The sequence below is a fragment of the Zygosaccharomyces rouxii genome, assembly GCF_000026365.1.
Source record: "Zygosaccharomyces rouxii strain CBS732 chromosome F complete sequence".
NCBI classification, from domain to species: domain Eukaryota; kingdom Fungi; phylum Ascomycota; class Saccharomycetes; order Saccharomycetales; family Saccharomycetaceae; genus Zygosaccharomyces; species Zygosaccharomyces rouxii.
In genome coordinates this window covers 1,253,763-1,281,341 of record NC_012995.1, presented here as the reverse complement: position 1 = coordinate 1,281,341, position 27,579 = coordinate 1,253,763, and the positions used below count along the sequence as shown (strand labels likewise).

Here is a 27,579-nt window from a genome sequence, read left to right as displayed (position 1 = left end):
AGATAGCTTAAGAACTGTGGTTGTGTTTTAATGCATAAAAGATGAAAGTAAGCACAATTACGGGGCTGCTTGCTACGGTTTACATGGCTTGTGGGGGATATTCACAACAGGTACCCACAAAGGACCATGAACTGCGTAGGTACTTTGCCATTGAAAGTGAGTTGAGTTTAGCTGAACTGCAGGAAAAGTATCCACACTGGAAATTTGAGCATGCTGTGCGTGGATTGGATTCTCACATAGTTTTCTCCACATTAAAGAACAATGATGATGATAATGATAATGGTAATGTTAAAAGAGAATTAAATACAGATGATAATATTATCTCTCATGAAGAATTGCTACCGCATCGGTTGTACAAGAGAACTCCCATAGACTCAAGTATGACTCCTTTGAAGGAAGCTGAATTAAAATTAAATATTCATGATCCTTTGTTTGAAAAACAATGGCATTTAATAAATACCAACTATCCGGGGAATGATGTCAATGCCACAGGACTTTGGTATGAAAATATTACCGGTCATGGCGTGGTAGCTGCTATTGTAGATGATGGATTAGATTATGAGAGTGAAGATTTGAAAGATAATTTCTGTAAAGAAGGTTCATGGGATTTTAATGATAATACTAAGTTACCTAAACCAAGATTAGATGATGATTACCATGGTACCCGTTGTGCAGGTGAAATTGCGGCTGTTCCTAACGATTTTTGTGCTGTCGGTGTAGCGTTCAATGCTAAATTGTCAGGAATTAGAATTCTTAGTGGTGAAATCACTGCTGAACAAGAAGCTGCATCTCTAATTTACGGTTTGGATATCAACGATATCTATTCGTGTTCTTGGGGGCCGGCAGATGATGGTAGACATTTACAAGGTCCAACAGACTTGGTTAGAAAAGCTCTTGTGAAAGGTGTCCAAGAAGGAAGAGACAAAAAAGGAGCCCTCTACGTATTTGCAAGTGGTAACGGTGGTGCATTCGGTGATAACTGTAACTACGATGGCTATACGAATTCCATCTATTCCATTACAGTGGGGGCCCTAGATCATAAGGGATTACATCCTTCCTATTCTGAAAGTTGCTCTGCTCTGATGGTAACTACCTACTCTTCAGGTAGTGGTGAATTTATCCATACTACTGATATTAAAGGTCAATGTTCAGAAACTCATGGGGGTACTTCGGCTGCTGCACCTTTAGCCGCCGGTATTTATGCATTGATTCTAGAAGCAAACCCTAATTTGACTTGGAGAGATGTTCAATATCTATCTGTTTTATCTGCAAGGGAGATCAACGATAATGATGGTGAATGGCAACAAGGTGCTCTTGGTAGAAGATATTCCCACAAATATGGATATGGTAAAATTGATGCTTACGCCATGGCAAAGATGGCAACCACTTGGAAAAACGTTAACCCACAAGCTTGGTACTATACAAAAACCCAATCTGTAAATCAAAATACCAATGAGACCTCACATGAATTGAGATCCCATTTCACCATTAAAGAGAAAGATTTGAAAAATGCTAATTTCAAAAGAGTTGAACACATTATTGTAACTGTAGATGTGGATACTGATTTACGTGGTGCTACTACAATTGACTTAATTTCACCTTCAGGTATAGTCTCCAATTTAGGTGTGGTACGTAAATATGACAATTCCAATGAGGGCTTCAAGGAATGGAGTTTCATGTCTGTGGCCCATTGGGGTGAAAACGCTGTTGGTGATTGGCAGTTACGTGTCAATACTAAACAAGATGGTAGGCTAGTAACTTTTAACAACTGGCGTCTAAAACTATTTGGTGAATCAATAGATGCTTCAAAGGCTGTTCCTTTCAAATTTGGTAATGATAAAGAACTGGACTCTGAACCAAGTGAATCCACTGCTGCACCTTCAACAAGCACTTCCCCAATACCATCAACTGCATCCACTCATGAATCTGCTCATACCAGTACTACCCAAACACCTACTACTGCTACTACTACAGCTCCATCCTCGTCCGCTGCAATGACAACATCTGATTCTAATTTCGAAGGTTCGCGTACTCGTATTTTCCCACCTACACAGGCAATGCACTATTTCCTGGCCTTATTTGCTGCAGGTGCAGTGTTTTTGGTCCTGTATTTTACAGTGTTTTTAAGATCAAGAAGAAGAATACGAAGATCAAGGGCTGAGACTTACGAATTCGACATCATTGACACAGATTCTGACTATGAATCTACCATGGATAACAGTTTAGCTACTAACAGTCGTATGCTAGATACTGGTGATGTCGAAGATTTCGATTTTGACGTCTCTGACGATGATTACGTTGCTGCTACTGATGAACAGGAGGGAGATGAACCAGTGGCAACAGAGCAAAGCGGATCACAAGAAGCTCTGAATGATGCTCCACCTGAGGGTGACAGTCACACACCCAAAAGCTGATAGATATTTTGCATGGAATATGTGAGAAAATAGAGAACTCATATTTTTATACTTCTAATATACATATTTCCAAGATACTTTTTGACACTTTGGATCCAGTCAGATCCTCTTACAGCCGCCTATTACACACTTGCGAGGGGTGTACGCGTGTTGGAACGCCCGAAGAAGCTTAAACATGGCCTGTTTATATAACAATAGAACTTTCACAGTTGTGGAAATCTACTAGATAGTTTTATATTCCAAGGCTTTTCGTCATCTTTGCAGATGTATCAGCTCAATATGAGTTTGCTGTGGAGGCTAAGATACCTACTTGTGTCATTGGCGCTCGTCAATGCAGTACGGGCCCATGGTGATATGAATCCAGATAATCTGGAAGGTTTAACTAGTCCTGACATTCAATCTGCAGGTCCAAGATCATTCCATTGGATATGTACAGTTTTATTCCTGCTGCTACTGCCATCGGTAGTGACATGTCTGACGTTTGCAGGTAAGATTTACTCTGCAGTCGTATTCCAATCGGTTTGTGGTATTTATGCTATCTTAGAAGCTGCCATTTTTAGGTTTAATGATAACAATGGTATCGAAAATAGGACTTCTAGAGGTACTGCATGGGTTTTAGCCCTATTGGTTTGGACTGCTATTTTTTTTGGTGGCCTGGCAAGTGGAACTAGTGTACTCATTAAAAACAAGAAATTACAGGCATTTGTTAGCCGTACGGGTGAGTCTAAACTTGCATATGTACATCGTGCACTTTCATTTGCCAGTATTTTAGCGGGATGGGTCAAAGTCTGTATATCACCGGTAGCCATGTTTGGATTCTGCCGTGAACAACATACTGGTCAGTGTATTGCTCATGGTATTATGGGATCATCCTTCATCCTCTATGGATTCATCTATACCCTAGTTCTCGTGATCCCATGGATTAGAAATGCCAAGACCTCATATACTCAAGACCACATCGATAGTTGGATTATGTGCATTTGGGGGATCGTCAACACCTTCACTGAACATAGATGGGGTAAAAGCTGGAAGATGAGTGAGTATGAACATACCGCTATGGGTGTTCTATGGTGGAGTGGTGGATTGCTTGGTATTTTTTTGAGCAGAGGCGGTAGACGTACCTTTATACCCAGTTTGATAATAGTCTTTACTGGTTGGGCCATGTCACAGCACACCCAATCCTTGGTTATAAGTACTAAGGTCCACTTCTTATTTGGTATTGTACTCATGTTTGGTGGTGCTCTCAGAATTGTGGAAATCGCATTCCTCTTAAAAGATAGAAGAACATTGGATAAGATTCAATCCTTCCAATATTTACCACCATTTTGTCTCGTATGCTCTGGTGTCTTGTTTATGGGAGCCACTGAAGAACAATTAGAATTGGTACTAAGATTCAAAGCTGGGTATAGCTCCTATAGTTTGCTGTTAATTTCAGGTTCGTTTATGGTTTACTTGTGGATTTTAATATGTCTGGAATTTTATTTGCACCTGGTACGAGCTACAGAAGACGGTTTATTTTATGGATATTCAAGTATAGCTAACGTGCATCCTGAGACTGAATTTGAATTAGATGATGCCATTCAAGAAGAACAACAAAGTGATTCTGTGGAGCCTGGACGCCTTGAAACCTAAAGGAGACTGAAGTGACAAATCCTTCATGATAAAAATGGCTTCACAAATCCTCATTGCACATAATGTATAGACCCTAAGAAATTTATAAAAGCTTCAATGTAGATTCTTTATAATTCTGTTTGAATCCTTAATAGTCAACTTTCTAACTTGGCGCTCAACGGAATCTTCGACAAAATCGAACGGAAAGTTAAAAACTAATCATGATTTACCGTCAAAGGTTCGAAAACAGTACAAGAGACTAAAAGGGAACTCATAAGGTTCGATGAATAGCATTGGGCAGGACCTAGTATCATGGTCAAAGACCGGCTTAATTGCCTATGGTGACTCAAAGTCTCCCGAAGGAAATCTTTGCATTACATTCCTTGAGACCATCAACGGAACAAATTGGAGGTTTCATCCGGTACAAAGATACATTATTCATCCTCAATTACATGAAAATGGTGCTGTGAATGGACTTGGTAGCAATAGCGGCCATACTAGTGGTAATGGAGTCCGTCATGGTAGCGTCTCTGGTCAAACACCATCGCTCACAAGTGGTGGGAATAGTGATAAGCATTCCCATGGATTCTTTTACAACGTGTCATCTGTACATTGGAACAATTGGTTCAGTCTCCCAGGTGATATGTTAGCAGTGTGTGATGAGTTAGGTAATATGACAATGCTGATCTCAGGTCAAAGTCCAGAGGGCCCATCTACTATTGAGAAATTGACCATGTTGTTCCAAGATAACGTTTACAAGATTCACAATCAACTTGTTCCTTTACGCCCTACTACTGTAATGACAACCACCCCATCATCTACGTCATCGTCATCATTAGGTAAAATGGAGAGAAAGCAGACAAAAAAAGAGTACCATACGACGATTTTAAATTTTCACTGGTTGAGTTCTTCCAAACCTGTTATCTGTTCCCAATTCTGTGTTTTTGATGTAAGTTCTAATACTCACAGGAATAAGGCTCAACAAATCCCACCATTTGGTGTTTTCCATCCACCTTTCATGAAATATGCATGTATGGCAGTGAGAAAAAATGGCCAGATAGATTTTTGGTATCAATTTTCCAACTCCAAAGATCATAAAAAAATCACTTTACAACTACAAAATTCACAAAATCAGAGAACCAAGGAATTGGATTGGTTAAAATGTGCTAAGATTACACCAATCAATGATGATCAATGTATGCTAATTTCCACTTATTCCAAATATTTCAAAAGATTATCATTTTACAAACTTCATATCAATTGGAACGTCAATGCTACAACACCAACAACTTTAAATGATCCCTCATTAAAAATTTCTCACATTTTGGACGTTGTACCAGATGCACTAGATGATGAAGGTAGAGTCCTCGAATTAGCTCACCTCCATGTTTTATCCAAGAGTTCAGTGGAGAAGAATCCATATCCAGAGATTTTACTTGTCTATAATGTTTTTGGTACTAAAAATTCTCTTTTGAAGCGGTTCAGGTTGGTACAAACTCAGTTAGGGCCCGATTTCGTTAACATCTTGAAATCGGCATCATTTTCTTCCGACAGCGGCAGCTCTACAAACCAACCGCTGCGATCGAAACATTTCAGTCTTCTACAGACTGGATCGATAACATTTCCCAACAGAGTGATTTCTATGACTTCAGAGATGCTCGATGGGCTTGCATCTTTTTATTTCCAAGATGGGTCCATAGTGACCTATAACCAAAACGATTGGAAACCTGAAAGTGAAAGGTTACAGAACCAAAGTAAACAGGGTAAATTCCGTGATATGATAACTTCTGTCTTAAGTGCAGGTTTACAATTCCCCAAAGTACCACCTTCTGCCGCCATCGAATGGTTGAGAATCTCACCATCCATGGGTGGTGTTATTGTAAAATTGGCAAAGAAAAATAATCCAAGGTTCTACGCCATACAAGATAAAGACTATAACGATGTGAATTCCGATGCTTCCAATGCCACGACTTTGGCATTTGGATTTGTTGCCAGTACGCATAGGCAATTATCATCAGAAGATTTATCGATTGCATGCAAGACTCATGTAGTAAGACTAACACAACTCGATGAAGAAAGAGCTAGAAATTTCATCACAACATTAATATCATGTATCTACTCTTTCTTCAACGTGACTCCAGATGCTCCGAAGGAAATCATGGATAAAATGATTTCTAGTAGACCCATTCAAAAGACGATGCTCTTACAATTGGAATTAGGATGTACTTTCACCAAGAGTAACGTTTATGAAATGGCCAGAGTGATAATGTCATTAAGGAACGTATTATTTGCCTTCAACGGGGTTTCGCGTAATCTACACTTTGCCGTTGAACAATTGAGTAATAGTTCACTACAACAATCAAACAGTAAAGCATTCCAAACCTCGTTCTCCAAGCAAGATTTGGTGCATTCTTTAATCCCGATCGCGAAATGGTTTGTTAAATTTGTCACATATCTGATACAAGAAGTAATCTTATTGATTAATGATCCCCAGGATAAATCTAATACACTAGTCCTAGGAGTATTCGGGGCTAGAATGCCGCGCACTTTAATACTTTCCATTCTCAATGAAATTAAAAAAGTGACCCAAATTGTAACTAAATTTCCAGAGACTTCGTACCCAGTTTTGAACGAATCCTCTAAATTTTTAAAGATGGTCCTTGGAGAATCACCAGTTAATTTTGAGAAATTCGAGACTTTCTTAGTGGATGTTAATAACAAGTTTTCGGCCTTCAACGAACAACAACCATCCACTTTAAGAGAACCTTCATTATTAGTTAAAGCTGAAATTCCCTCCGATGTTCACAAGATGGGAGATTTCCTACTAGCCTATTCCAACAATGCAGTAATTTCTCATGTTAACGCAACTTCTGTGTATTTCACGGATACCAGTGAATTGAGAATTTCTCACGGTGAGTTCTTCAACCCTCAACTGCTAAAATTACTTCAACCAATTGACGAAGGCTTAGTAGTAGATACTGATGAATTGCCAGACGATCTCAAGTCATCTAGATCTTTTTGTCAAGTGAAGTTCGATACTATATCTTTCGATCACTTCACCCCAGAAGAATTGTCCGACGGGAAATTGAAAAGATGCTGCAGATGCGGATGCGTTACGAGAGCCGGCTACATCATTTCACCTAACAAAACTATAGTTCCCACAAGCATACAAACCAAAAGATGGCCAACTATGTACACTAGGATTTGCATATGTTCGGGATTTCTCTACGAACTAAATGATTAAATAGGAGCAGGATTTCGTCACAGCAGTGACGACGAGAAAGAAAGGAAGGAAGCAGTTTTACCCAATCAGTAATTTTAACAGAACTAATATAGTATAGACACGGAAATTTATTCCCCGAATTATTCTGCATGTGCATCGAAATGCGTTAATGAGCGTCTATGAGTCCTAACTGAGTCCTAACTGAGTCTTTATCAATTTCTATCCGAATATCGTTTCTTCTACTACTCTTGCTATTATTTTTACTACTTTTACCGTTCGGGACCAATCCGTCGCTGTTGAACCTACCCATGGTTGTTTCAATGCGAGAATCGTTGGTATTTTCAGCCCATTTAGACTTTTCATGCCCCATTGCTAAGAATGCCCTATTGCCTTTTTACCTCAATGGAGAAAAAAGGCCATATTTTTTTTCTGAATCGGAAAAATATGGAGAAAAAAATGTCCACAGCGCGTAAATCACTTTGTCTCGAAGCACACGAACCTACAAAGGAGAAAAAGAAAAAGAAAAAAGATTTCAGAGTAATGACGACTATTGTGATACCGAACGAAAGATGTATGGCTGCGATTAAAGAATTTTTTTTCATTGGTCCCTTTGAGTTCTCGTACTAATATGTGGAGTAGTTTTTAAGAGTCCTTTGCCTCTCTTACGTTTGCAAGTCATCCGTGAGTTGGAACAATATTAAGTCATGAGTAGTTTGGCAAAGTCAAGTTTTTACAGTCCGCCTGATGAGTCGCAGCTCGAGTTCATTCCCAGCGATTTCGAGTCTATTAACGTTGGTGATGTTGATGTGGGTACACGTTCATCATGGGCTTCAAGTCAGAAAAGAGGGTCACATGCCCAAAACTTAGAAAACAATAGCTATGGGAAGCCAGCATATCCTGGTAATCTAGAGGAAATGAGTAGTAATAGATCAGCTAGTCAATTCAGTGAGCATTCGGATGTATACACTCTGTCTAGAATGTCAAGTGCAACCTCACGGTCAAGTTTGGTGCAAAGCGTAAGATATAGAATTGTTCTAAAGCTAAATCCAAGGGAAAGGAATTTGATTAGGGATTCTTGGGCAATGATTTTGAACGATGATTCTACAAATAATATTGCGGCATATTCAAAAATTAAGCAGACTCAAAATAAGGCGTTGATGAAACCTCCACTGAACATGAGCGTAAATAGCCCACAAAAGATGGGTAGATTTACTGCACATTCAAGACAAGGTTCTTTGAACAGTAATCATGTGGTGGAGCCAATGACTGGTGTCAGATCGAATGCATTTACTAGTTCGTTATTTTGTTCACAATTCTACGCAAATCTATTGTCGATGGAACCATCTTTAGAACAAATGTTCCCTTCCACAAAGCATCAGGCTGTTGCGTTTGCAGGTGTGCTAACGGCTGCCATTAGCAATTTGGAGAATTTGCAAGTGTTGGAAACTTTTCTCAATGGGTTGGGTAAAAGACACTCCAGAATTCTTGGTATTGAGCCACCTCATTTTGAACTAATGGGTGTTGCATTTTTGAGAACTCTACAGGATAGATTCGGTGTTCATTGTACCGTTGAACTGGAAGATGCATGGTCGAAATTATATTCCTATTTGGCTAATAGTATCCTGCAATTCGGTATAGATCCCATTTTACATGTGCGGCTGGACGAAGATGCCTTGGAATTACCGATTCCGAATCTAGTCGAGCATACACCGAAGACGGTCATCGGTTTCAAAAAAGGAGGTCAATTCGATCAACGTTCGTTAGGCAGTGGTAGCATGTTAAGTGCTAAGGACGAACTTGAAACTGCTTCTCACAATTCACAATTCGAAGATTTACCAACAGAAAACCCATCTATACATGAGTCTTTACCAACTCCAATAAAGAACCACAATTACAACCCAGCACCCGCTCCATTTTGGGGGAACAGCTTTGCGACTACAGCCGCATCATCTCCTACAAAAAAACCTACATTGTCCCCTGGCAAGAAGGCTCCTCAGAAAAAACCCGAGGCGAGAAGGAGTTTTGCCAAACCAATGGGTTCTGCTTCTAATAAGGACTGTGTAATAATGTAATAAAATAATGCTCTTCGTAATATTAGTACTAATCATAGTAATACTGCCGATACGAACTTTTATAGTGTTATTCGGCGTACAACCGCCAAAATTAGCATTTCAATTACCCTCCGGATACAGGCAAGGAAACAGATTCAAAGCACGCGACGCGTCAAGTTGTAGGGACAAGGTAACGAGAGAAAGGTAGAAAGAACACGAACACGAAACCTTTCCTTAATGCAGAAGAGAAGTATTGTAATTTAGATGCAACTAAGTATAACTTGTCGTAGTTTAAAAGGAATTAGAAGCAGTGAGGTGACAGCTCAGAAGTGAGATGAACATTGTACTTTAGAGAACTCACTGACAATTTTAGGTTTAACCAGAAAGAAAAATACAATTCGGAAGAAAAGCCATGGCTCATATGTCTATGAAAGGTCATGGTAACTATGATGATGGTGCTCATCTGATGAATTCGGATTTTTACTCATCGATTTCCATGAATACTTTAGATCATGCCAAGAATTTTAGAAATTCGCTAATTATCAAAGATCCCTCAGACCAAAGTTTAGCAGCTTCTATGCAGTCTAGTGATGAGTTTGGAGAACCTCAATTGGATGCGGAAGAAAGTTCAGTAGGTAGCGTGAGATGCGATGCCAAAAGAGAAAAAGAGAAGGAAATTAGTACAATGCAAATGAAGAATTCACCTTCATTAAGCGCGTTAGCAGGAATTCTTAATGAGAAGTCAAAGCAAGCTGAAGAGAAGGCAAGGTTGAATAGGGTTATAGATGAATCGATCTTAGAAGAAGAAGAAGAAGAAGAAGAAGAAGACGGAAATCCACAATCTAATACTAATGGTAGACTTTTACAGATAGATTCACCAAATCTAATCGATATTAATGATACAGATTCAATTGCTTATCCAAGTATTCCACAAATGAACAATTTATCTGTTTATGAACAACCAGATTTCCTATCTACCCCCAAAGTAAACCCTCCCGTGAATCGAAATAATGCTCATAGTAATAATCCTTTCCTAACGGATTATCAACCTTCAAGAGGACAGCAAGATCCGATTTTCCAGATACAGCCGAGCATACAGGAAGAACCCGAATTGGAATCAAAAGTGGGCACACCTGCAAGAAGTAACAGACGGCTAAGTATGTTAGAGTTTCCAGAATTTGAACCTAGATCTAATTCTACAACTGAATTGGAAACAAATCATATGGAGGAACAAGCATCAAGCGTAAGACAACGAAGTCACTCCTCACTAAGCTTCTTAGAACAATCATCGTTTGAAGATCCACCACCTATGTATACGAAAAATCCATCTAGTGCTAGTGCACTTGATCTGCAACAACCGACTGAGGCTAATACGGTTGATGCAGGGTTATCAAATGCGAACGAAGATAGAACTCGGACGCGTTCAAGAACAAGTACTTTAGGAGGACCAGCTTATGACATCAGACGTACCCACCAAAGAGCTCGTACCATGGATAATATTGGAACCCAGAGGTCTAACGATAATTTGGATAAGGCCGAATTTGAAAAGAATAATTTCCAGGAGAAATTAGAGATACAACCCAAAAGGAAGAATTTACGGAGCTCAAGAACTACACCAACCAATTCTTCCACGCAGCAGAGAGCTGTGTCAGCTGGACCTGTTTTGGGCCAATCATCGTCACAACAACCTCAACCTCAATCTCAAAAGAAAAGATCTATCTTCTCTTTATTCAAGAAGAAAAATTCCAAAGAAACTACACCAAATAAAAGCAAACAGACGAATAAGCGCCATTCTACTTTTATGCCCTCTCCGACTACTTTGAATTCAGGTGCTAGTATGACTTCACCTTCCACTCCAGAAAAACTAACAAAGAAATCCCATAGTACTAATACAATCTTTAGTAGTTTCAGAAAAAATAAGGATAAAGAAGATTTGGCACTTTTATCGTCAAATACCCCACCAAAGAAGGAAAGCCAATTGGATGCCATTAGTAAGGAATCAAGTTCTTTCTCGTCAGTGAAGAGGGAACCATACGCATCAAATGAAAGTGATGTAGAAAAGTCAAGATCAGATCCTTGGGATGAATCTGAATCTCAGCGACAATTACAAGATTCACGACAACTACAATATTCCACTTTTGATGGATCTCAGTTGAGCGCTTCCCAACCTCGCGGCTCACATCTAGAAGACACTTTTTATATGCAGGAAGAGCCCACAAAACTCGAGGGAAGTTCGTGGAGAGATGAGTATGCGCAAAATGAAGAGTTTCTCCCTGAACAAGTCGAACCTTTAGAGGATACTCACTTTAATGATCCCTTAGTTAAAGATTTGCCTAAACCAATGCTGCCCTTCCTTGTAAAACACGATGCGGGTGAAGCACTATTCCCCAAGTCTCTCGACAAACACGAAGTGGATTCAATTGTTTCATTGGAACGTTCAAGATCTGTTAAATCAAACAGATCTCATAGAAGATCTCTCACAGATACGTTGTCTGTGAATGCACAAAATGAAGGCATGTACGTCACGGAGGCATCTCCTGCCGTGATTTCAACACCAGATTTAACCAAGTCACCTACAGGAAGCATTCTAAGAAACGGTAGATTCGAGTCAATACCGCCTTCGAATTTTGATGAAAGAATTGAAGCTACGCCATTTGATGAGGAAAACCCTAGAAATATTCCACAAATTACGCTTTCACCTCAAGGGGAATCTATGGGATCCATTGAAGGTAAGTTTAATCGATTGGTCCTTTTAGATGAAGACGATGACGATGAAGATGAAGACGACGGTGAGAAATATAACGATGAAATTAATGATATTGTACGCGTGCCTAAGGCCGATAATGAGGACCACGGGTTCACTTATGAAGAAAGTAGCCACGAGGAACATCAACAACAGCCCCAGACAGCGGAGGATGTTCAAGAGTTTACGCCAGAAATGATGGAATTTGCCAGTTTGATCAATTTTGGTGATGGGTTCAATTTAGATCTCGAGGTACCACCCAATGCCAATACTACTGCTAATGCCAATGAAGAATACACCCCCGACTTGAAACAAGATTCTCCAAGACGGATTACCAACGCGAAACCAACATTCTCATCAGGCGCGGGATTTCAACCCGAGCAAAATGACACCACCAATGAAGAAGTTAGCAACAGTGTAAATCAAAATAGTAACAATAACGAGAATATTGTTAAGCCATCCAAAGAGCAGACCCCTAATAGTGATGTGTTTGGAGAAAATATTGGTGTACAATTAATTAACAATAAAGCGCACTATGCACCAACAGACAATGAAATGTTTGCGGAGCAACAGTTTCAGGGGCCCATGGAATCATTTACCGATATTCCTAACGATTTGTTAGATGAGATTAGAAGCACAAGTCCAAATTCCAGTTTCCAAGTTTTCGAGCCCTTACATGATGATCATGACGAAACTCAAAGAGAAAGACATAGTTTTAGAGATATTTTGACCAATACAGCTCACATTTCCGATCAACAATCTAATCATCGACCCATATCGATGTCATTCAAAGGACTAAATGCTCCTTCGTTAAACCAAAATGCTTATGAACCATCATTATTCAATTCATCAGTGGGTGCGTCGGAAAAACTAGATTCTGAGAGCCCCGTCCAACCAAATGCTAGAGTCAATTTTTCTTCCAAGATTGTGCTTTACGATACTTATAATCTGGAACAATACGATAGAAGACCGGAGCTTGCAACTTGTAATATGTTGACGCCGCAGTTAGCACAGATGATAAAGGCTGAACTGAATGAAATAAAAAGTGAAATGGAAATTCACGAAGCATCGAGATGTTATACTCATTTCTTTTAAACGGAGAATGGTCCCAACAAATAGAGATGTCCACTAATGATCATAATAGTAATTTTTCGAGCAGCTGAATATTAATAGTTATATAATTTTAACGGTTTTTTGGATACTTTATTATACTTGGTATATAATCTTCAACTTGGCCGAAGAGTTATGGTTCTTGATCACATGATGATAAAAAATTTCATTAGAGATGAGCATCAGTATGAGATGAGATAAGTAAAAGCATTAGTGTCATCAACGTCTCTTTAAAGGAAAGGTACAAGCAGTTCAATATGGTTGCGGCTGATCTTATAAAAGAGTTCAACTTACCAGATGTCGTTTTTCCCGGATATCTAATCTGTCCAGAATATGATATAAGGCACCAAGATGGTACAGAAGTTGTCTATAAGTTTATATGTGGTCAAGGTTCTGAAATGATAGATTATAAATTTCAAGGTAGGAATATCAAGGCATTGACAGCTACTCTATTAGGTCGTCTGAAGGCTGAAATTATAGAATCGAATGAGAAGAACGAAAATGAAGAAACATCAACAGAGGAAAGTTCATCATCACCACCACCATCATCATCATCATCTTCAGAAAGATTGACTAAATCGATTAAATTATCTGTATTACAAAATGAACAATTAGTACAAGATGTCAAAGTTAAAGAAGATTTTGCCAATAACCTACCGAAGGAAAACGACATTGTTCTAGCTAGAGTTACAAGAATATCACCTCAAAGGGCTAACGTTGAAATATTAGCTGTTGAAAATCGTCCTGTACCAAAAGACAGTGGAGTTGGAAGTAATGGATCCGGTGTAGTGGCAGCCGGTGGTGGTTCTGGTGCCGTTACGTTCTCTGTGTCCCAAGCATCCTCAGATTTAGGTGAAACATTTAGAGGTATCATTAGATCCCAAGACGTTAGAGCCACTGAAAGAGATAGCGTAAAGATGATTGAGAGTTATAAACCAGGTGATATCGTTAGAGCTCAAGTATTGTCACTTGGTGACGGTACAAATTACTATCTAACAACTGCTAAGAATGAATTAGGTGTTGTTTTCGCCAGAGCCGCTAATGGAGCCGCAGGGTTAATGTATGCCATTGATTGGCAAACAATGACTTACCCAACAACAGGTGCTACCGAGAGGCGTAAGTGTGCACAACCATTTGAATAGAGTAGCGTCCCATTACAATGAACTATATAAAAAGGAGAAAATAAAACCATTTGTTATATACAGCAGCGTTTAAGCGGTAATTTATTTTGGGGGTGGGTAAATCAATTTGTCACCAGTGCCTCTTAAATCATATTCACTTAGACCGATCACACTACCGAATTTTTGAAATCTTTTCAAATAGTGTTCTCTTTTATCTTGAGCATCCTTGATTAGAGCTGGCCAATATACTTCTTGTTTATAAGTGAAATCTAGGTGACCGTCGTAATTTTTATCCAATTGATCCACAGGGACGTAATTGGGGAAAGGTTGATCGAAAACTAATTTTTCACGGGTCATTGGATCGATAAATGGATGAATCAACTTCAAAAATGTCCATGCCAACCATGGGATATTAGTCAAAAGTGCTTTACCCAACCTTTCAGGATAATGAGTCTGTAGAATGTGCAGAACTTCTTTACCCACACCGATTGGTGGAATCTTTGAATTTCCTTGTACTTTAGGAACGTCCGAATAATCTTTAAAATCTATCAAAAGTGCAAGAGAATCTTGTCCTATTGGCATAAAATCGATAACCCTTTCTAGCATGAAAACCAAATGTTGAACCTGTCTACGTGAGGTTTTCGTATTCTGTCTACCAGGTTTCAAATACAAAATTGGACGAGCATCATTTTCATAACCTAATACCACCTGTTTACCAGTTTCATTCTCAATGGCGACATAATCACTTTTCAATTCATCACCGTTTTCTTCACCCATGTGACTAATGCCAAACCCTCTTCTCCATGCAATTGAACCTTCAATTCTTTGAATGGCCTCCTTCTGCACCCACTTAGTGGCTCTCAAATAACGTAAGATACACTCCCTACTCAACCAAGCCTTTTCACAGTCATTTAGTGGTTCTTTATCCTTTTCTGCGTCACCTTTTGATTTTTCCTCACATGCAATCTTAAGTTCAGGATCCCTGAAATAGTTTAAGACCTCCACATACATTTTTTCCTGCTCATCAGTCAATTTTTTCTCCTTGGGAGGATGAATAGATTCCGGTAAATCCGTAATAGGTTTTTCTATCTTGACCAGCTTCTCAGCAGGGACACTGGATTCCTTCTTATTTGATCTCTTTAACTTGCTGAACATATTGATGGTTAAGACTCAAAACAATATATGTGCTCTTAAATTCTCGAAGAAACGAGGGTAAAGTAGCTGGTATCAATTATAAGAGACAACACACCGATTTAACAATCTAAGATGGAATCTTTTCCCAGTCCTTCAAATATAGTGACTAGTTGAGGGAGTGTGCAGTACTTCGATAATTAATTCCGGATAAAATTTCTCTCTTAATAATAACTATTTTTTTTTCGTTTGGAATTTTTTCGGGGCCAGGACGCGAAGTGGATCGGTTCGAAAAACAGCGAAAATGCCGAGGGAATAACGGCACCCAGTCACGTGGACAAAGGTCAGGTGACATAATCCCGGGGAATACGAATTAGTACCAATAATTGTTATTATTACTATGTTGTTTCCTAGTTGTAGCGGCCTCAGTAACCAGAGTATGCTCATATCACCGTTACGGTTGCCTCTTTTTATCAAAAATGTAAACCATTTGTGAATCTTTACTCTTGCTTGGTAGGTTTTGATTTTGAGACGGCGGTTTCGATTCAGGTGCAGAAAAAATGGCGGACTTCTTCTTATGACCAGTCTTTCGATTGGAATTAGATGCTTGTGTTATCGGCTGTGACGGTTGTTGTATACTATCCTGTGACGGCCTCGCGTGACTAGGCTTCTTCCTCTGCAGGAATATACTTGGTGGATCGACTCTTCTCTTTTGTACGGGACTTTTTGGCGGTTGTACGGGAGTGCTATTTGTCTGTAATGGTCCCTGCCTTGTCTCATTTCTTGTGTCATTGGCAGTATCGCCAGCGGCACCCCCAAATGCAACTCTCGTTGAATGTCTCTTAGCGATATCAAAACCACCGCTTTTGAAATGTCGCAGTCTTGATCCGTGGTCCTTGACACTTTTCCTAAACAGTTCTGAGTGTTGGCGGTCTTTGTATGGCATTCGGCTATTCGATCTTTTTGGTTGATTCTGTAAATAGAACGACTGATCCACAACGACCGTCTGGTTTTTCTCCCTTTCTTGTTGCAGCTGCTTCATTTGTAATCGCAGTCTTTCAGTACATTTTTCCTGCTTCTTCACAACATCTTCTTGATACCTTTGGTATAACATTCTATAGGGGACCTTGTACTTGTTCTTGTTGAGATCTTTTTTAAGAACTGATCTGAAGTACATTTTGATCAGTTCTGCATCAGTGTCCAATATTTCAGGTTCGTTATCATTAATAAAGTTCAAATAGTACTGCTTAATATCATCTTTCTTAGTGATGAAGCTATCGTGAACACTTGTAGGGAAATCTTGCTTAAGAAAGTTAAGCCACATTTCATCATCTTCAAACACTAATAATACATTACTTTTCTCCAGTTTAACAAGCTGTGGCATCTTTACTTTCCATAGGATGTTATGGATCAGCCTGTATGGTATGTTTTTAACCTCTTCTAATTGTGAATGGTTTCTCATCAGAGTTATTTCACAAAGTTCACTTAGAGACTTCATTTTCAACTATTATAAACCTTCCACATGTACGTAATCGTCAAATGATATCTAAAACCAAGTTCTTTGAACTCTTTTGTATATTCCTATAGTTCTACCTTTATCACAGTGGTACTATGTACTTGGTTAAACACAGCTCCCGCGCAGTTAGCGGAATCACAAGAACATAAAATTTAACAGTCAGTTTTGTATAAGCAAGCAAAAGAGAAAAATTGGTTTACACTCTTCATTTAAACAGTCGAATCGTACAGTATTTTTTTATTTTATTTAATAGTTGGTACTTTTCTTGGAGATTTCTTCAAAATTATTATTCACCTCTTAGGGCTTTAATTACAGCTGGACGTCTCATCATCTGTTTAGTCCACTTGTAAACCTCAGGAAATTCTAATTTGATATTGATACCAATCCTATCCACAACGTTATTCCAGGGAACAAATGCCAAATCAGCTATAGTTATACGTTCGCCGACTAGCCATACGGGATAATCGAAAAACCTACTTTGTGATAATGGTGTTGTACCCGCTGAATATGATGCCGCATTTTCCACATCTAATTCCATAATTAATGCCTCTCGCCTTTCAGCAAGTGCCATTTCCACGACTCCATAAACTCTCCTCACTTCATCTGTATACCTTTCTACAGCACTTGCAATTTTTTGTGAATGAAAATATCTGAAATGCAATGCTTGACCAATCATGGGGGCATGTCCTGAAGTCTGGAAGAATAACCACCCATTGATTTGAGATTGATCAACTAGATTATCTGACCACAGTAGTGGTTCACCAGTTTCCCTATGATATTTATTAACCAAATGTAATATTATCGCACCCGATTCCCAAACCGCTAAATTATCCATACCATGATCAATTAACGCTGGTACTCTCGCATTTGGATTCACTGAAACAAATTCAGGTGCTCTATGTTCACCGATATTAAAATCAAGGAAAAATGTATTATAAGGTAAACCCAGTTCGCTTAATACTATCGCCACTTTAAACCCATTGGGAGCAGATCTGTGAGAGAAAAGGGTATAACCTTCCAACGGCTGATTTTGGAAGAATTTCCTAATTCTTGTATGATCGATAGGTCCAATGTTTGACATTATCTGTTGTTGTAACTGTAGTTGTTGCGCTTGTCGAACTTGCTGCTGATGTTGCTGTTGCTGTTGTGCCTGACGTTGCTGTATTTGTTGTTGTTGGACAAAACGCTGTCGCTGTTGTTGTTCATCAGCTATGAGTATTCCATTGTTATGAGCTACATTTGTCGATGCCCCATTACTATTACCGTTACCGCCTTGAAAGTCAAAATTTATATTGCTCTGATCCGTAGTAGTATTACTATTACCTAAATTAACCTGATGCAAAGCATTAGAAAGATTCGATACGGTATTACTACTAGAATTTAGACTACCACTACCATCCATCTTTCAGGGACTTTTTCCTTATTTTTCTTAATATTTTTCTTCTTCGACTAGCGATTAGAATATGGGCTGTCCTAATATCAATGTTGCAATTACAGAAAATATGAAGCTTCAGAAAGCGTACCTCCAACTACTACTATGGTTTAAAGATCTTTATCTCCTTTCCCCATTAGATAGTAGCCTCTTCATTTACCCATAGCTTTGCTTCCTTTTTCGACATTTTTCAAAACGGCGGACGAAAAATTTTTCTATGTCCTTGTATTAATGTTACCACGTGAGAGACAGGGTAAATTTTTACTTCAAGACTAGCCGCCGAGGTACCATAATACCGTGCTTACATGGCTGAATTTCTCTCTTAGGAAGTATTTCGCCACATATAATTTTCCTTGGGATTTTTCTACTCCTTGTCGAGATCCTCTAGTGATCTTTGAAATTCCTCATCTTCCTTATCTTGTGACGGTAGAGATTCACTATCAGATTTTTCCACTTCGACGTCAACATCCGCATTAACATCATTTTCATCCTGTACAGGACTGTTCTTCTCATCTGAAGTGCTTACACCTTTGAGTTGTTGTTCAATTTGTGCCAGTTCTTCTTCGAGTTTCTTCAGTTCTTCATCGTCAGATTCATCGTCAGATTCATCTTCGGATTCATCTTCGGATTCAGCTTCTTGTTCTTCATCCTCTTGTTCCTCTTGATCTTCCTCCTCATCTTCTCTGCTTTGTGCACTCGCATAGTCATCTAAGTCAGACAAGTCGTCAAGCCCCAAAGCAAAGTCTTCCTTCTTCATCTGTCTCTGTATCTTTTTAACATTTTTTCTATGGGCCTTTGTATTATTGTGGTTTTCTAATTGGTTCTCTGATTTAAACCTTTTATTACAGACAAAGCAATCGTAAATCAATTCCACATACTCGTCAGAATCTCCATTTTCGTACTTCTCATTATCATTATTATTAGTATTATTATTATCATTCTTATTATCATAACCATAGTCTGAGTTTTCTTCGCCACCACTGTATAGTTTTTCCAAATCATCCCATTTATTCTCATCAATCGTTTGCCAACTCTGCATTTCAAACTGAGGTTGTTCTCTTTGTGCAGTCCTTTTCAACTCTTGAAATTTAGCACGTTCACTTTCACGCTTCGATTCTTTAGCTTTCCTTTCACCTTCTTGCACTCTTCTATCTAACTTTTTGATAAATGTGACAAACCTTTTAACAGTTTTATTGTATTCATTTCTAGACTGTTGTCTTATCTTATCATTTCTCTTATTAATCTCTCTTTTAGTCCTTCTATCGTAAATGCTTGAATACATGTACTCATCTTTCCATCTAAAACTTTTAACTGTATTAAACGAAGACCACTTCTTGTAAAACGTCTTTAGCACTTCGTAATCAGTTGCTGAACTTCCAAATGGTGGGAAAAGACAGCGGCTATCATCTTTGAGCATCTCTTTTATTCTATCATCACAAGCTTTAACATATCCATTAGAAGAAATTTTGGATTCAAAATAATCATCGTCATATCGATTAAACTCTTTGAAGCCCGACATTCTACCGTGTAAGACCTCATCCTTAGCCAATCTGGCAAAAACTTTACCTGCAATTTGATAGAATCCGGCTGGTGTATCGTCTAACCTTGTATATAACGAAGAGTTGAAAAACATGAGTAATTCTTCACTAGTCACACCAGTATCCATGGCATAACTTCCATATTCATCATCTTCATATGTACCGCCATTGATATCGTCATTTAAGATCTGTGACTTGTGGGAATCGTACCACGCTCTTTCCTGTGGATCATTGAGTACTTCATAAGCAGCTCTAATCTGTGCAAATGTTTCTGTTGCTTCTTCCACATTGTCTCTATTTTTGTCAGGATGATATTGTAATGCTTTCCGCCTAAACGCTTTCTTTAGTTCAAGATCATCAGCAGTGGAAGAAACGCCCAAGAGTTCATAATAGCAAGTCTTCATATCAATTGCTGGTTGAGGAGACACAGAGTTCTCGAACAGAGAGTAGTGGAAGACGAATAGTTCGAGAAATATTCCTGTTTCTTTTCTTTACTTAAAGTTACATACAATTCGATCAAAAAAAAAAAAAAAAAAAAAAAAAAAAAAAAAAAATAAAAAATTCAAGCGTCTTAAACAAGTCCGTCTATCAATTACTTTGCCCAGTACCAGAAACAAAAAAAATAGAAAAAATGAATTAAATAAAAAAAAAAAAAAAATGACAAATGAAAACAAAAGAACGAATAAAATTATTCGTGGTGATCGAAATTAATCACCCTAAATTTCCCAATTTTCCCTTTCTTTTCCGTCATATCTTGGAGACCAATCTCTGGTACAAATTGTCGAGACAGCTCTGTAGTGGATGTTTAATAGCTCTCATGTCATGATCCTCTGTATACTGCCCGTAGGCTTCATTTGCAAATCGTTTCATATCAATGGGTTCATTGAACATTTGGTAATGTAATCTATTAGCAAAATGTGAAAATATGGGACGTTCGTACTTCAAATATATGGCCACCAATGGACTCTTTTTAGTCAATTTGTTAAATGGGATATCTAACAAAAGGATTAAATTTTTAACGATATTCTGTAATTCAACCATATCGATCGAATCTACTTTGTTGACCATTAAATTTTCGTAAGTAATTGCATTGATATCGGGTCTTGAACGACGAGCAACTTCAAAAGTAATCTTTCTGGATGGATCACCTTTTAGTTTATACACTGACGAGTGCAATTCGTCTAATTCTGACGATTTCGAATCAAACTCTTTGTGTAAGATTTCCAATTGACTTTCCAATTGACCCGTGGTTTCAGTTGAATTCTTGATATCATCTTGTAATTTGCGGATCAATTCTGTTTGTTCTTCTATTTTCCCTACAAGTTCTAAAAACCTTTCTTGATCCTTGTTTAATGAATTGGATTTGTAGTTGGCAAATTCTTCATTGAGCGCCACGTTGCTTTGGAGTACCGATTCCTTTTCCTTGAGAAGAACAGACTTCTCCTCCTGATAAATTTCCAACTTGGCCTGGGTGGTAGCTAGCTTATCTTCCGTATTCTTGAACCTCTTCTGTAATTGCTCCAATTCGTATTTGTGTTGTTCTAATTCTTGATGTTCACTTTCGACTTTTGATTTCCATTGATGCTCAATTTGAATTATCAATTCTTGATTCTTTAGTTCGAGAGCGTCGATTTTAGATTGCAAATCTTGAAATGATTTATCCTGTTGCTTAGTACGGAAACCTATTACGTCTTTAAAAGTATCAATAAAGAAAGGATCGAGATTTTTAGTTTCATGGCTTTTTTTAAAAGTATCCACGATGAGGTTGCCCAATTTTATTTCGAACAATTCTAAATCTTCTATGTATTGGGCAAATTGATCCACTTCTTTCATCTTATCCTTTAGATTATCATGACGTTTCTTTTCATCCTCAAGACTCTGCTGCAACTGTTTAATCTGTTCATTGTAATCCATGCGTTGTCTATGGAAACGATCTTCAACTTTTTTAGTTTGAATTTCTGACTTTCTTAATTGTTGTTCCACTTGTGACTTGGCGCTTAATACCTCCTTTCTCGATTCTTGTAAAAGATCGAAATCTTTAGATTTCCGTGAGAATTCATCATTTTTCTCAGAAAATTTGGCCTCAAGAGCTTTCAGTTCCCTAACTTTTTGGCGATTTTCTTCATCTTTGTGACTAATATCTTGATCTCTTTGTTTTAAAAGATCTGATAATTCGGTGATTCGTTCATCTTTGTGACTAATATTTTGATCTCTTTGTTTTAAAAGATCTGATAACACGTTGATTCGTTCATCTTTAGATTTCAAATCATTTTGTAGGTTACGCTCCCTTTGTTCGCACTTGGATTGTAATTCTTGTAGTTCCTTACTTTTTCCAGCCAGTTCAGAATCTTTATCTTTCAAATTTTTCCGTACTTCTTCTAATTCTTCCAATTTATTAGCCAATTCATCGTTTTTTTTACACATATCATTTCGAAGAGAGTCTAATTCTTGTGTTTTCTTACGTAGGGCCTCGTCACTTACTTCTAACTGTTGTATTTTTTCCTTGATAGTGTTTTGGAATTCTGTTGTCTTATTATCGTATTCTGCCTCTAAACTATCGATATCTGCTATCAACTTTTGTTTTTCATTTTCCAAATTTTCGTGCCAATTAGTATCCAGTTTTTTCAATTTTTCATTCAGGGAATCTTGGTCTCTTTGATGAGATAGTTTTAACTCTTGAATTGCTTCTTGACTACGCCGCTCCATTTCTTGAATTAGTTGTAGTTTTTTGTCCATTTCACTTTCATTTCTTTTGTTACCAATTGCCCATTGTTCTTTCAACTTCTTTATTTCATCTTGTAAAGTACTAATACTATTTTCCTTTTCCCTTAGATTATTTTGTAAACTGGAAGATTTATTTTGCAAGGATTCACCCAATTCTACAATCTTAGCATCTTTTTCCACTTTCTGAGATTCAGAACGCAATAATTGATCCTTCAACTGTGCAATTTCCTCATGAAGCCAATGTGTCTCTTTAACCAACCCATCATAATCTTTAGCATCGTCAGAATTTTGAGTAGCAGGTCTCCGATTTTTCTCCAGAGTCAACGGTGTAGACTGACCCACTACATCGCTTAAATTTTGTTGTTCATTAGGGTTTGCATTATTAGCGCTCGATTTGACTGGCGTCGTTGCCTGAATCGTATGCCCAGTAGAAGTAGGTTTAGCACCCGATGGAAGTCTTCTTATAGTTGACTGTGATGACCCATCTCCTGTAAATTCATTTGTGTTCGTAATTGTATTGTTAGTATTACCACTTCCATTACTATCATCCGTATTATCTTTGCTGTTGTCAATCGGTATGCCTCTTTTATTATCCAATTCTTTGGCAAAGGCTAGTGCATGTTTCTTTGGGTTAATGACGTCAATAAAACTCCAAGGATTGCCCTGTTTGGGACTACCAGCAGCTCCAAACATAGAATAGTTATACTCAGAATTTTGACCACGGGTGAAATCGAATTTCTGTTCTTCTTCCACTTCTTCTCTTGTGGGTAACCCGCTATGGGAAGAGATTCTCTTTTCTAGGTAGCTCATTCCTTCCCCAATTTCACCTCACAAGAAGAACGAGTTTCGATTACCACAAATTCAATGGTGTTCTTTGTATAATCTTCAGCTTTTGTGTGTGTTTGTTTATGTGAGTGCGTATACGTTCTGACGCGCCAGATCATTTTCCATCTATTATATGATAAATTAGGATTACATATACATATATATGTGAAATAGGTTAAACAGATTGGAAAATGTATTATATTTACTCCCACTAGTTTCCTCTTATTGTTCTTGAGATTGCTTAAGCCCTGATTTACTCTTTTTCACTCTGGCCATTAGTGGTTCGGCAATACCTTTATTACCACGAGCACCTAGGCCTTCACCATTGGACCAACCCAGTTTTTCCAACATTCTTCTACCAACATTTTCTGAGCCAATGGCAGGCGCATCTTGACCAACAACTTCACCTTCGTTGGCATGGAATTTAGCCTTTTGTGTTTTAAACCTCTCTGTGGTTGTTTTACCTGGACGATTTACATCAATTCTGTAGAAAACTGGACGTTGTCTCAACAATTGGTGCACACGATTATAGTCGGGTGAATATCTCTCAGTGGCTCTCGTCTTTTGTGCAACTACATGCGTACCCTTACCGGAACCTTCTCTATAACCTTTTAAATTGAAATGATGCGACATCTTTAAGACAACATTATTACCATGAGGATCTAATGGTGGGAAACTTAATCTATCTCTCTCTTTTAGTAAAAAGAACTCACACTCATCTTTAATATTTTGTATATGCAATCCAATGGGGTATTTTTTGAACAAATCTTCAGAAAATTGGTTCATTTCATCTATGAAATCTTGCTTAGTCCTTCTTTTGTTTGCCTTTGATTCTATTCTATTTCTAAACTTGTCTTCTAAAGTAGAAATGGTAGCTGAATCCAAACCTAATGATTCATCAATAAGTAGCTTCTTCTTTTTACCTTTACCAACGGAATTAAGTGTAGAAGTCTCATATTCCATGTTACGTCCAACATTGTATTTCTCCGTATATGCAATCAAATCATCAAGTCCTTCTCTCATATCTGAACTTACACTTTCTTCTTTCCTGAAGTAACCTTCTTCTCCATATTCATCTGAATCTGAATCTGAAAGCGGTATATCTGAATACGTTGGCTCTGGTTCTTCTTGTTTTATTAGGGATTCTTTGATGAATTGCAAATATGCACCAAGACGATGTTCAGGATAATTTAACTCTTCTAGGATAAAATCTGATAAATTGTCTCTATCCACCCACTTTGGTTCATGATCACCAAACATACGGAAACATTTAACAAAGTAGGAATCATCCGCAAATCCAACTCTGACGTTTGTTATGGAAATTTCAGATAAATCGACTAGCGAATCTTCTTCCGCCATACCAAACGGCAGCTCTTGTGGGTCTTGTGGATCTTGTGATTGATCTGGGGGTGGTGAAGCACTTTCACAAATTTTGAGACTTCCCATTGTTCCCGAAAGCTGTGGACTATCGACATGGCGGTTATCTACTGATTCCTCAGGCTCATCTTGTTTCACAGAAAGCTGGACTTTACCAACGGTTATCGTAGGATCATATTCGGTATTATTAGCTGTAGTGTCCGTTTCTTCCACGTGCACAGATTTTATGTCAACACCAGCTTCTTCGCCTTCATCATCCATTACATATAAATCTTCATCTTTAACCGCAGTAACATCAGAAGTTTCTTGTTTGTCCATATCCTCATCCTCATCCGCTTTTTCCTGTTCCTCATCCTTCTGTTCTTCAACTGCCTCTTGCTCTTCTTCTAGCTCTAGCTCATCATCATCATCTTCTTCTTCTTCTTCTTCTTCTTCTTCTTCTTCTTCTTCTTCTTCTTCTTCTTCTTCTTCTTCTTCCTCATTCTCAGCTTCATTCCCATCATCACTTTCATCACCATATTCTTCTTGCATATCATCATTTTCATCATCACCCTCTTGTACATCAGGTTTAATCAAATGGCTATTCTCTCTTCTCAATGTTTCAATAAGATCATGCGATGGGTCGTAGACATCGATAGCCTTAACAAAAGCCATAGGTCTTTTACGAAACGCCAACTTACTACCAGGCTTCTCTTCACGTTGTCCTGGTCTAAAACCACCCATCGACATGGACTTGTCCTTGTGACGGCCAAAGTAGTAATCTTCCACAGTGCTGGGGTCGATATGGTCACCAAAGAACACATCTTCCGTGTCAGGATTGCTTAGATCACCATTTCCGAGCGGTGGCATCCCCTTTGACCTGCTAGATTGATGTCTACCTTTTCCTTTGGAGAATTTTCCACCACCTCTTCCTCTCGAGCTACCATGATGTCTACGGCCACCACGACCAGTACCACGACCGGTACCACGGCCTCTATAATGATTATGACGTTTTGCCATTTTGAAATCGAACTGTTCTAGCACTCAGAGTGCGCGTTTCCTTTGTCTTTTGAATCAAATTTTTAGTTCTTTGTTTAAAGGTAGTTTGTGTTGTTAAAAGAGTTTACAAGATAAAGCTAACTTATGTACAACTTAACCTTATAGAAAAAGGATCATCTGGTGAGAAGATAAATTTTGGGATTTGAGAACTTATTATCATGAATTATTTGTCCAAGATGTCAATACAGGGTGATGATCCAGGTGGTGATGGGGGTTCAGATCAGAATGAGGTCAATCAAGAAGACTATGTGTTGCTAGGAGAATCTTATCCGGTTTTACCACTTGATAATAATAATGGGGCAGGGGAAGAAAATAAGAATGTTAACGAACCCTATCTCGCTCGTCTGATTGGTGGTCTTTTCAGTAAGAATAGTAATGAAAATCCGGATTTCTTATCAGATGTGAGGTCTAGATTGCATTTTACATATAGAACAAGGTTCATGCCAATTCCAGCAGTACCAGGGGGACCTTCACCATTAAGTTTCCATTTTCTCATCAGGGAAAATCCTATAAATGCTATTGAGAATGCGATTAACAATCCAGCATGTTTTAATACTGATGTCGGATGGGGTTGCATGATACGTACCGGTCAGAGTTTACTGGGTAATGCATTACAAATTGCTCGGTTGGGTCGTGGATATCGTATTGGATCAGAATTGAAACCTGAGGAAATATCTATCATTGATTGGTTTGTAGACATTCCAGATGCACCGTTTTCGATTCACAATTTTGTATCTAAGGGGATGGAATTATCAAGTAAAAGGCCTGGAGAATGGTTTGGACCTGCTGCCACTTCGAGAAGTATCCAAAGTCTAATACGTGGATTTAAACAATGTGGGATTGACGATTGTCAAATTTCAGTATCTTCTGGAGACGTCTACGAAGAAGATGTGATGAAAGTTTTCAATGAGTCTAAGGATAGTAGAATTCTTTTGTTATTAGGTGTTAAATTGGGTATTAATGCGGTTAACGAATTTTATTGGAATGATATTAAAAGGTTATTGGGATCAAAATTTTCTGTGGGCATAGCTGGGGGCAGGCCCTCTTCGTCACTTTATTTTATTGGATATCAGGGGAACGAATTGCTATATCTAGATCCTCATACTGCACAACCATTCCTTTCGCCATCTCATCAAGAGCGCTCTTTTTACGACTCGTGTCATTCTTCCAACTACGGTAAATTGGCCATTCAAGATTTGGATCCATCTATGCTTATCGGTATCCTAATATCAGGTGAAGAAGAATTCAAAGAATGGAAGCGAGAGGTAAAAGATTCTCACATTATAAACATTTTAGAGAGGAAACCGGGTCCCATGGAATCTGTTTTTGATGGTGATTTGGATAGTTTTAACATGCCGGATAATGATGGATTTAACGATAAAAGTACTATAGTCGATGGTGACTACGTGGATATTAGAGCTGTAATAAAGCATAACGACAGTGCATCCTGCTGTGAAAAGGACGACGGATTTCAAGATATACACTGCAAGAAACAACACATCGTTGTAATTGGTGATCGTAGTTGTTCAACTACTTCACAAGACGTGGAAGTAGAAAAAGTGCTTGTTGAACACGAAACCGTAGGGGTTCCTGAACCCCAGCATAATGAGGTAGCGGATATACTCTAGAAAGGTGTGCAGATAAGAATAACAGTGTAATAATGATCGTAGTATTTTCTTATGATTTGTATGTATACTCACATTCGCAATCATGTTGTTTGCTATG

General features: G+C 38.3%; 13 protein-coding genes across 13 annotated transcripts; 7 read left to right on the top strand and 6 right to left on the bottom strand.

The window, feature by feature from the left end:
* Positions 1 to 41: 41 nt before the first annotated feature.
* Positions 42 to 2,414, top strand: KEX2 (kexin KEX2; the record flags this gene model as incomplete). The annotated part of the gene is made up of 1 exon (XM_002497833.1): positions 42 to 2,414. The coding sequence occupies one exon, from the start codon at positions 42 to 44 to the stop codon at positions 2,412 to 2,414; it is 2,373 nt and encodes a 790-aa protein (XP_002497878.1).
* A 264-nt stretch (positions 2,415 to 2,678) lies between these two features.
* On the top strand, positions 2,679 to 4,046 carry YTP1 (Ytp1p; the record flags this gene model as incomplete). Its single annotated transcript, XM_002497832.1, has 1 exon — positions 2,679 to 4,046. One exon carries the CDS (start codon positions 2,679 to 2,681, stop codon positions 4,044 to 4,046), a length of 1,368 nt encoding a protein of 455 aa, XP_002497877.1.
* Positions 4,047 to 4,308: 262 nt separating this feature from the next.
* On the top strand, positions 4,309 to 7,269 carry SIN4 (Sin4p; the record flags this gene model as incomplete). The annotated part of the gene is made up of 1 exon (XM_002497831.1): positions 4,309 to 7,269. The coding sequence occupies one exon, from the start codon at positions 4,309 to 4,311 to the stop codon at positions 7,267 to 7,269; it is 2,961 nt and encodes a 986-aa protein (XP_002497876.1).
* A 683-nt stretch (positions 7,270 to 7,952) lies between these two features.
* Positions 7,953 to 9,320, top strand: ZYRO0F15532g (uncharacterized protein; the record flags this gene model as incomplete). The annotated part of the gene is made up of 1 exon (XM_002497830.1): positions 7,953 to 9,320. One exon carries the CDS (start codon positions 7,953 to 7,955, stop codon positions 9,318 to 9,320), a length of 1,368 nt encoding a protein of 455 aa, XP_002497875.1.
* Positions 9,321 to 9,711: 391 nt separating this feature from the next.
* BNI4 (Bni4p) lies at positions 9,712 to 13,137 on the top strand (the record flags this gene model as incomplete). Its single annotated transcript, XM_002497829.1, has 1 exon — positions 9,712 to 13,137. The coding sequence occupies one exon, from the start codon at positions 9,712 to 9,714 to the stop codon at positions 13,135 to 13,137; it is 3,426 nt and encodes a 1,141-aa protein (XP_002497874.1).
* Positions 13,138 to 13,409: 272 nt separating this feature from the next.
* On the top strand, positions 13,410 to 14,294 carry CSL4 (exosome non-catalytic core subunit CSL4; the record flags this gene model as incomplete). Its single annotated transcript, XM_002497828.1, has 1 exon — positions 13,410 to 14,294. The coding sequence occupies one exon, from the start codon at positions 13,410 to 13,412 to the stop codon at positions 14,292 to 14,294; it is 885 nt and encodes a 294-aa protein (XP_002497873.1).
* An 81-nt stretch (positions 14,295 to 14,375) lies between these two features.
* Positions 14,376 to 15,428, bottom strand: PDR16 (phosphatidylinositol transporter; the record flags this gene model as incomplete). The annotated part of the gene is made up of 1 exon (XM_002497827.1): positions 14,376 to 15,428. The coding sequence occupies one exon, from the start codon at positions 15,426 to 15,428 to the stop codon at positions 14,376 to 14,378; it is 1,053 nt and encodes a 350-aa protein (XP_002497872.1).
* A 430-nt stretch (positions 15,429 to 15,858) lies between these two features.
* Positions 15,859 to 16,902, bottom strand: ELA1 (elongin A; the record flags this gene model as incomplete). Its single annotated transcript, XM_002497826.1, has 1 exon — positions 15,859 to 16,902. The coding sequence occupies one exon, from the start codon at positions 16,900 to 16,902 to the stop codon at positions 15,859 to 15,861; it is 1,044 nt and encodes a 347-aa protein (XP_002497871.1).
* A 304-nt stretch (positions 16,903 to 17,206) lies between these two features.
* Positions 17,207 to 18,322, bottom strand: URE2 (glutathione peroxidase; the record flags this gene model as incomplete). The annotated part of the gene is made up of 1 exon (XM_002497825.1): positions 17,207 to 18,322. One exon carries the CDS (start codon positions 18,320 to 18,322, stop codon positions 17,207 to 17,209), a length of 1,116 nt encoding a protein of 371 aa, XP_002497870.1.
* Positions 18,323 to 18,716: 394 nt separating this feature from the next.
* On the bottom strand, positions 18,717 to 20,294 carry JJJ1 (Jjj1p; the record flags this gene model as incomplete). The annotated part of the gene is made up of 1 exon (XM_002497824.1): positions 18,717 to 20,294. The coding sequence occupies one exon, from the start codon at positions 20,292 to 20,294 to the stop codon at positions 18,717 to 18,719; it is 1,578 nt and encodes a 525-aa protein (XP_002497869.1).
* Positions 20,295 to 20,637: 343 nt separating this feature from the next.
* CNM67 (Cnm67p) lies at positions 20,638 to 23,424 on the bottom strand (the record flags this gene model as incomplete). Its single annotated transcript, XM_002497823.1, has 1 exon — positions 20,638 to 23,424. The coding sequence occupies one exon, from the start codon at positions 23,422 to 23,424 to the stop codon at positions 20,638 to 20,640; it is 2,787 nt and encodes a 928-aa protein (XP_002497868.1).
* A 237-nt stretch (positions 23,425 to 23,661) lies between these two features.
* On the bottom strand, positions 23,662 to 25,815 carry SQS1 (Sqs1p; the record flags this gene model as incomplete). The annotated part of the gene is made up of 1 exon (XM_002497822.1): positions 23,662 to 25,815. The coding sequence occupies one exon, from the start codon at positions 25,813 to 25,815 to the stop codon at positions 23,662 to 23,664; it is 2,154 nt and encodes a 717-aa protein (XP_002497867.1).
* A 197-nt stretch (positions 25,816 to 26,012) lies between these two features.
* Positions 26,013 to 27,482, top strand: ATG4 (cysteine protease ATG4; the record flags this gene model as incomplete). The annotated part of the gene is made up of 1 exon (XM_002497821.1): positions 26,013 to 27,482. The coding sequence occupies one exon, from the start codon at positions 26,013 to 26,015 to the stop codon at positions 27,480 to 27,482; it is 1,470 nt and encodes a 489-aa protein (XP_002497866.1).
* Positions 27,483 to 27,579: the final 97 nt, after the last annotated feature.